This window comes from Protopterus annectens, chromosome 6.part0 (assembly GCF_019279795.1).
Source record: "Protopterus annectens isolate FY-2018-M chromosome 6.part0, PAN1.0, whole genome shotgun sequence".
NCBI lineage: Eukaryota > Metazoa > Chordata > Ceratodontiformes > Protopteridae > Protopterus > Protopterus annectens.
The window spans coordinates 620592534-620601431 of NC_056737.1; the positions used below are offsets into that span (position 1 = coordinate 620592534).

General features: G+C 34.5%; 1 protein-coding gene across 1 annotated transcript in view; it reads right to left on the reverse strand.

The window, feature by feature from the left end:
• The window catches only part of L2HGDH (L-2-hydroxyglutarate dehydrogenase), a gene marked incomplete in the record, with an annotated part of 504088 nt that overhangs the window by 178056 nt on the left and 317134 nt on the right, over positions 1–8898 (reverse strand). Inside the window, 1 exon segment of the mRNA XM_044074289.1 lies at positions 2433–2600. Within this exon segment, the coding sequence (XP_043930224.1) occupies positions 2433–2600 (168 nt within the window).

Here is an 8898-nt window from a genome sequence, read left to right on the forward strand (position 1 = left end):
CCATCTCTATAGGGCCAACAAAGCATGGGATGATGTAAAGAATTTTCCTGCACTCCAGTAGTCCAGGTCTGTCTCATTTGGGGAGGTGGAGCAGTGGGGGTAATACACTCCTCAAGCCTGATTGTAACCTCTGACCCATTGATGGAACGATCCAAAGACTTGCTTCTTATGTGCTCTTTAATTAAGGTCAAGACTCATATTCCCCATCATGGCAACGTTGATGCCTGTACCATGCAACACATGCTTCCCAAAAGTGGCTGTTGGGGATTCATCTGTTTCTTCTATCATCAGCCAATAGCAAAAGAGACAGAGACATAGACAGAGAGAGAGTGAGTTCAATCCTTAGTTAGATGAGGGACAGCTACTGGCATGTAAGAAGTGGGAAGTCATTTTATGAAAATTAGATTTTGTTGTCTTCTTCCATCCATCTGTCCCAGGACTGCACAAAGAGCACTTTTGAAATGCTTACTTTCCAAAACCACCATTCTCACAGTAACATAGACCTTCAGCTTCCTAATGTCTTCTGTATGTGCCTGAGTGAAACCCTAGCACTTGTGACATTACTTCACATCACATAATTCTTCATATAATATACACAATGCTAATGGAGGTCCTGGCTTGTGATATGATGCCTGCAGGAAGATACTGCCATTTTGTGTCATTCATATATCAAATATGGAAAATTCCCAACATCTTATCTGAAGTTATTTTAGCAACAGAAAAGAACTGCAGAATATAGATCTGAGTGTGCTCTTCTAACCTGCAGCACATGCCCAATCATGGGAGCTAAAGATGTTTCAGAACTACATCACACTGGGGCTTTTAAGAAGAGGAAATCACAACACTTACCTAGCTCAGAGGGCAGTCAATGACAGACTTTTTAAACTACTAACTATACTATTCACTTAATACCTTATAAGACTTCATAGATGGGACATGTATAATCCCTGGACTCCAAAGTAATGGCCTAACCAATATATTTGTTAGTGGCTATTTATCAAGGATTCATGTCCCAACAAAGCAATACTATAAAATTTTTCTTTTAGCTGGTAAGTATTACTTTATGTTAAAAATGTAGAAAGCAAAGGGTTCTGCTGAACTATAAAGAAAAGTTCAACGAATACCTTAAGTAAATGTTTTCTTTTGATGTCTTGTTGATATTAGTTCATGTTACAGTTACAGTCTCTGACATATTTTCTATCACTGCTTGGGGCCTCACTTACGAAGAGGGGCACTTGTGTCAGGTGGGCTTACTAGGTTAAAAAAAATTCCATCTTCATACTAAGTGCCACATATAAAGAAGCACAAGACTACAAAATCTTTCCAGTTTTTTTCTTGTCTTGGCATCCTCTACCAGTCAGGACTGTCATAGTCTCTCATTGCTCCCATGCACTGTAGAATAGCAGACATGGGGGTAGTAGAAACACATCCTGCCCCAGTGGGATTCTTATCCTTCCGTGCAGTGATATCAGGACTTCTTGTTTAACCTTCCTCCTCACCTTTCCATTCATTGCATGAATCCAAGCATGAGTAATCTACTCTGGCTATTATTTTAAATTAGAGACCACCCTACCTCCTTAGAAAGCAGAGCAATATGGAAACAAATGGCAGGTTTCTGCCATCAGTCCTACATGGCCCTATTTATAAACCATAGTGTTCAACATAAGCCAACATTTTACATTATATTAGTGTTTTGAACTTCTTGGGGCAGAGTTCTGCATACAAGCCAATTCAGTTTCAAACCAAATACAAAAGAAACAAAGCTTATTAATAGTTCTTCCGTTTTGTTGAGAAAACACCTATGATTAAGCACAGAAGATATTCCTCTTCCTGAAAGCCTCAGCCTCATTTGAAATGCCATCATAATATAGATCAACAGCATGCCAAGTAAATTAGGACCGACCTATCATGGCATTTTGGAGAGGACAATGCTGAAAGTTAATGAATATTATGGTTCTTTTGCAACTGGTACAGAGTAAAATAGTAAAGTACAAGATTAAATTTACCAGGAAGGACCATCATGTAAGCCATATTAGACAGTCTGACCACTTCAAAGTGTGATGTAGTTTAAATCACTATAACTGCAGTATGAGAAATCATTTTAAGTAACCCTACCAAGACTCACAGTACCACAGAACAAAGGAACAGCACGATAGAACTGATATAGAGAAGCACAGTTCCCAGCAAAACTAGAAATAAAATGGTTGTATATGAATTAAAAAAAATAGAACACGACAGAGTATTGACATTACAGCACAGATGAAAGGGCCTGTTTAAAAAACTGACACCTGACCCCCTCACGCCCAGACACCACCATGGAATATTCATATAGTAGCTACCCACTCTTAGCTCTATTATAAACTGGTTAAAGCATTTTCTTTTGGTTACTGTGAAAAAATTTGTTAAAAAATTATCAGTATTAACTTACTTACAGGATAAATATTTCCCATGACAAGATAGTGTTTTTTTGGTTTTAAAACCAAGTAATCCCCACGAAATGGAACAATTCGAGGCTCAGGACTGCAGCCTGACATCTGCGACAGCCGATCAGAATACAGCCCTCCACAGGTCAGCACATATTGAGCCTGTACTTCTTCTCCCTCGAGGGAAAAACAACATGTATTTTAGAACACACACAAAGGAGAAGAGCCTCTTTTATTCATTTGTGTAATACCTATTTTCAGAAAATCATTCACAAAGTCTGAAAGCATGAAATAAAAAGACAAACATTAAATCATGCAACAAAACTGCAGGTGCGCTTAAGAAATCAAAGTTATTAACAAATGAATAAAATCTAAGAATGTCAATATATGTTAAAAATCCCAGAACATGGGTCCTTGTTGGGTGCAGAAAGAAAAAAAAACATGACAAATGTACCATTTTCCTTCCTTATTCCCTAAAGTCATAGGTCCATGAATTGTTTTACACTGCAGAGTGCTTCCTTTTCTTCATGGTTGTGTGACCATGGAGTTAGTATATTTAGGTAAGGGCAGTGGGTGAGGGGAATGAAGTCCAGTAAGGCCGCAGAAGTATTGTGTTCTGGAAAAAAATGTGGTTACAGGTCAAAACAGTAAATGCTCAAATGAGTGAACTTCTTTTTGAACCTGTAAAGAGGACAAAACATTCATATGAGCAAATGTTCTTCTCTATGGAGTTTTTGCCGGCAGACATTTGAATGAGATTGTGGTGCAGCAGAGTTAGTGAATTTGCCCTTACCCTACTGTTGTGGAACAACAGAGTTGGTATATATATGTAGCAGAGAGTGTAGGGGTTACAAGGGGGCTTGTTCTCTGCTTGAGTTTGATCATTTTAGATTCAATCCAAAAATAATCATTCTGTGTTCACTCTCAAGAAAATTCAAGGTTTGAGGAGACAATCTATACATACATCTCCTCTTAAAACTTTTAAAAGTACAGTCATCTTTCTTTATAAGAAAACTTTCTAAAATAGTTACTGAATAAAATGTTTAACCACAACTAAAGGAAATAACCACAGCAACTTCAATTACTACTATATACATTTTTCTCAACAGACTGTCCTGCACTGATTATGTCTAAATGAAAGTTACTGACCAACCTTGCATGAGGCTTCTGGACAATCAGCATTTGCCTTGTACTTTCATAGATGAATTACTGTGATATGACCCGCTTAACTTTCTTTTTTTTCAAAACAGGTTTATTGTTTTAACATATAAGAGAAATATCATAACAATTTTATACAAGTAATTAAAAATAGGTATTATTATAATATTCAACAAAACAACTAAAGTATTTACAAAGACATCCACTACAATCAGATCAATTAATTAAACTAAAATACCGTGCTATTGAAATTAGAATTTTTTAACAAATTTTGTAAATTATCCCATACAATATAATATGATGTTTTTCTAGTTGTTCTCATTCTAATTGTGCTTATTTCCATATGGCACATTATATTCATAACATTTTTAAATTCATTGAACGAAGGAGGTGTATCTGAAATCCAATTTCTAGTTATTATTTTCCTGGCCACTGCTAGGATAGACCATAACAAGGGAAGCTTAATCTTTTAACACATTGAGGTACAGGTGTGTTGAATAATATAAGAGACTTAGAAATAATGAAATTATCTGTAAAAAGAGCCTGCAAAAATTCATTAATTGACTTCCAGTATTCTTTCAACTTCATACAATCATAAAACATATGAGCCCAGTCAGCATTAATTTCTACATTACATCTCTTACATAGATTATCTTTATTATTTATTTTATTCATCATCAAAGGTGTATAAAAAGATCTATGTAAAAATTTCCATGTATAAAGTCTCCAGACAATGGAAGATGTAGTTCTATAAGCAGATTCATATATATATTGTTTATCTTGTTGAGTTGGTGGGTCCCCATTAATAGAGGTGAAATAATTCCAGTATGAATCTACACTGTAAAAAGTTTCTTGTCTGATAATTTTATGTATATATGAAAGTTTACCTTTATCAGAAACTTTATGCTGTAAATTTAATATCAAGTAATCAATCAGTTTTGGAATAGATTCTTTAACTGTTATAGACATTAGATCTATTCTATCAATGAGATGTTGTCTAAAGATCTGAACCTCTAACCAGCAAGTTTCTCTTAGATCAAATTCTTGTTTTAAGAAATCTAGATTTTTAACTTTATTATCAGATATCAGCTGATACCAGTACTTTAGATCATTATCTATAGCTAAATGAGCTCCTTCAGAAGTAGATGACATAAGCATACCCTGAGTATACATTATAGGGAATACAATAAAATTCCATTCCCTATACTTAGGGTGCATGAATATAAAGTTACGATAACTAATAATAATATTTAATGGGTAACAAACCATATGTTTAGGTGTAATAGGAAGTACAAAATTCCTTTAGCAACCACAACATGGAGTTTACAATCATATTTTTATGTGTTAAGGAGATTTTCATGAAGTGCATACTAATTAGCTCCCAATAATCTTTCCATTTTGCGATATATGACTGATCTATTAATAAAGTAATAACTTTTATAATAGAAGAGATAATATATAAATTAAAGTCTGGAAAAGAAATTCCCCCTTGAGACCAGCTATTAGTATGTTTCTTTAATGCAATCCTAGGTCTATTAGGTGCCCATAAGAAATTTAACATTAGTGTATTCAGTTTCTTGATAATTATTTTTGTAGGTGAAAGTATTATTGATTGTATTAAGTATAAAATCTTGGGGAATATTATCATTTTAATAATTGTAAGTCTCTCCTCCATAGTAAAAACATATTATTCCAGGTATTAAAAATATTTTGTATATTAAGAAAACAGGTATTATAGTTATTATATATAATAGATTTAATATCTTTAGATAGTATTATACCTAAATAAGTTATCTGACCTGAATTGGGTACATATTTAGTAAAATCACTAATGAGAATATTTTTTCGTGTATATATAGGTAGTATTTTAGTTTTTTCTTCATTGAATATTAAACCAGAAATACTTTTAAAATTCATCATTTTATCAAATAAAGACTGCATAGAAGAATTAGATCCTGCTGATGTAATTAGAACATCATCTGCAAAAAGTTGAATTTTTGATGTTGTATTTTCGTCTATTTCAAAACCCTCTATGTCAGTACTTTTTCTAATCAAATTAGCCCAAGGCTCCATTACTAAATGCAATACTGGAAATAAACACTGAAGTAAGCATGCCCAGTGAACTACTGTACCTGTACCAAGGAACCAGTGAAACAAATACATTGTAATTCAAAGGAAATGTATGGAATCAGAGTTCCATAGACAACACCAGGTTAGCCACTGCCCTACCCACCTTAAATGTGATCTTTAGGAGAGCTATCCAGGCATTTGCCTGTTTCTCATTTACAATATTTTATTTTAGCTAAATATTTTAGTGGGGCATAAAAAAAAATACTGGCCAGTCAGAGGCATTTTTTATGGCAACACCATAATCTATCTCCTTCTATAAAGGAATAGGTCACTAAGCTATCAGTCAAAGGTTTGGGCATAACATTTCATAAGTTCATTTGTCTCAGTTACAATCGTCTTCTCAGTCTACTGCAGCAAAATTAATTTCTAAACCCGATTACTGCCTAGGCTGTTTGGATACAAAATTAGGCAGTGAAATATCAAAGTCACCATATACAAAATAACAAATGCTATGACCTGTCTGTGGTTGTATCAAGCTGATAGGAAACAAGCATGGAAAAATCATATGACCCTGTAACACACACAGTCTTCAATACAAACTGAACGTCACAATTTTTGAGGATCTGATCACGGTTCACATATTAATATTACAGGGATCAGTACATAATACAATTCAAAGATAAAGGCATAAGTAGTTGCATGTCAAGCCTAAGTGGTTAATGACACTGTAATATGTTTTGTCATGGTGTATAAGCCATTTGTAATGGTGATCACAGATCATTTATCATTCACAATATTATAAGGTTAGAAAGGGTAAGTGGTGAGTCCCACTTGTAACACAGTCAGTCTCATATCAATGCTGTATATCATGGCCTCTTTCTCTCGACATTGTACAGGAAATCATTTCATATTTCTAGTGACAGTGCCTCTATATCACCACTTTATTTAGTTTGGACCAAAAATTGGGTATTTAAGGCAAGTTCTTAAAGCTGTGACTAAAGAGAACACTTGATGGAGAAATTTCAGATGTTGTACAGATTTTTCTCACTCCAGTAGCATGCTGTAAATTTATTTCCAGGAAGTAGCTCGAGTCTTGCCCATGTTGGCCTTGAGCCATTCCACAATAACATTAACAAAATGTCTGTAATGGCATTCATGTATGATGAATGGCTATATAACTGCAGAACTGATGAACCTGGGAAAGCCAAGCACTGATAAAATGTTTGTCAATTATTAGCATATTAATTTTGGCAGAGTTAGAAAATGTTTCTAATATGGGATATTTCATCAGTCATTAACAGAAGAAACTTGGTTTTATTAACTGGCTCACAGAAATCATTGGTAGTAGTTGCTCAAATATATTCTGGTAATTGTGACATCTGAACAACACTGATTCTTCTAATTGCGTTTGATATACTAAAGAATAGTTCAGCATATGTATTATCATTTTGTCCATTTTACAGAACCACATCTTGCAGATTTAGCTCTTTACAACATCTAGATGTGCCTGTGTGCTATTTCTCTGACTCAATTATGTAAAAATAAGTTGCTCAGTCTTGCACCTTTAAATGTGCAGTGACGTTGGAAGCTGTCATCCTTGCAGCATCATACTAAGCCTGGGTATCAGAATTATCCTGTCTATGTTAGGTATTATTGATATAAAAAGCAGCTCTACCTATGATAATATGGGATCTTTTTTTTCCAGTTTCTTCTTTTATTTCTGCAATATGAATGCTTTGTGAGATGCACAGGTTACTAACTGATCACACTTTTCCTTTTAGATACCTTTGATATAAATTTATAAAGTGGTCATCTGTGACACTCGCATTTACATTCATTAAATTATCCTATTTTCTTTTCTTTTCTTTTTATCATTCTTTGTACTGCTGTCAGCTGACTATCAGCCACACTTCCAAACAGCAAATACATTCTCCATTATGGACTTGAGGTCTGACCAATAGCGGCTGTCATTTAGACAGCCATTGGGGTGGTTTCTGTGTTTTCTTCTTTAGCCCAAGGATCCGTGTGAACACCCAGCTTGCAGAAAAAGAGGAGAAGGTATAATAGGCTGTCTGCACCTTTTATCTCACACCTCTACAAGGGGCACTGCCGGCAAGCAGTCCCACCCCTTCCTCTCATGCTTCCCTTCCTCTCATGCATGGCATGAGAAGTGGTTTCTTTGGTCTCAGATCGATAACTCACTTCCCTATGTACTCCCAAAGTGCCTGCTGTCCTCCCCTTTGGACAGGTAAGTGGGTCATGACCCCTCACTCCTCTCCTCCCTGCCATGCTTTTCAGTTGAGGTTATCCTATTTTCCAAGCAACCTACCTAGTCTATTATCTTGCAGAAACAGCTTCATGTACTGCACTGCACTTGTATTGTATTATTTTTTATGAACAACCTTCACTGAACCTTTAACAAAGTACACAGAATAAAAGGCCAAAGGTATTACAACACTTGTGAATCATATTATACTTGGGGTTTTTAATAAATCTTAGTGTGTTTGCTGTAAGGTAGCTATGCAGACAAAAACCTTTATATTTCAGGAAATTGATACTGTCTGGAATATATTCTTCATAGCTGTATACATGTGTGGCCAAGCATTTTTAATATGAGCTTTGGCTTTACCTGATTAAAGATGTGACATAATATGGAATGTATAAAATTGATTTTTTGAGATTGATGTCTGTTGCAGACTTACTTTTGTTTACATTATTTTCTTTTGGGTTAGTATGATCTTTCTCATCGAGTTTTCAGTTGTACTGACCATATATAATTCTTTTATCGTACTACTACTATTTTATTTTGAAAGCATGTTTTGTTTTTAGTATTCTACCAGTTTTGTACCTTATGTCCAGAAGCATCTGCCCTTATTATATACTTCTGTGAAGTGATTCATCTCTTCGCAATTTATACATACTTTACACTTTTCCTTATAAAGGAGAAATGCCCAGCGAAAATAAACAACCAAATAAAAACCAGTAAGCCCGGGCAATCGGAAGGAGACAAAAAGAGCTGCTGAGTCAGTAAAATCCACGGGAACATTTATTAAATCTAATATATACAAGCACTTAACTGCAATCACCGCATTTTCGTCTTTCCAAACAAGACTTCATTATATGCTACAATCAACCACAATTACGTTCACACACACACACACACATATATATATATATATATATATATATATCTATATATATATATATATATATATATATATATATATATATATATATATATATATAT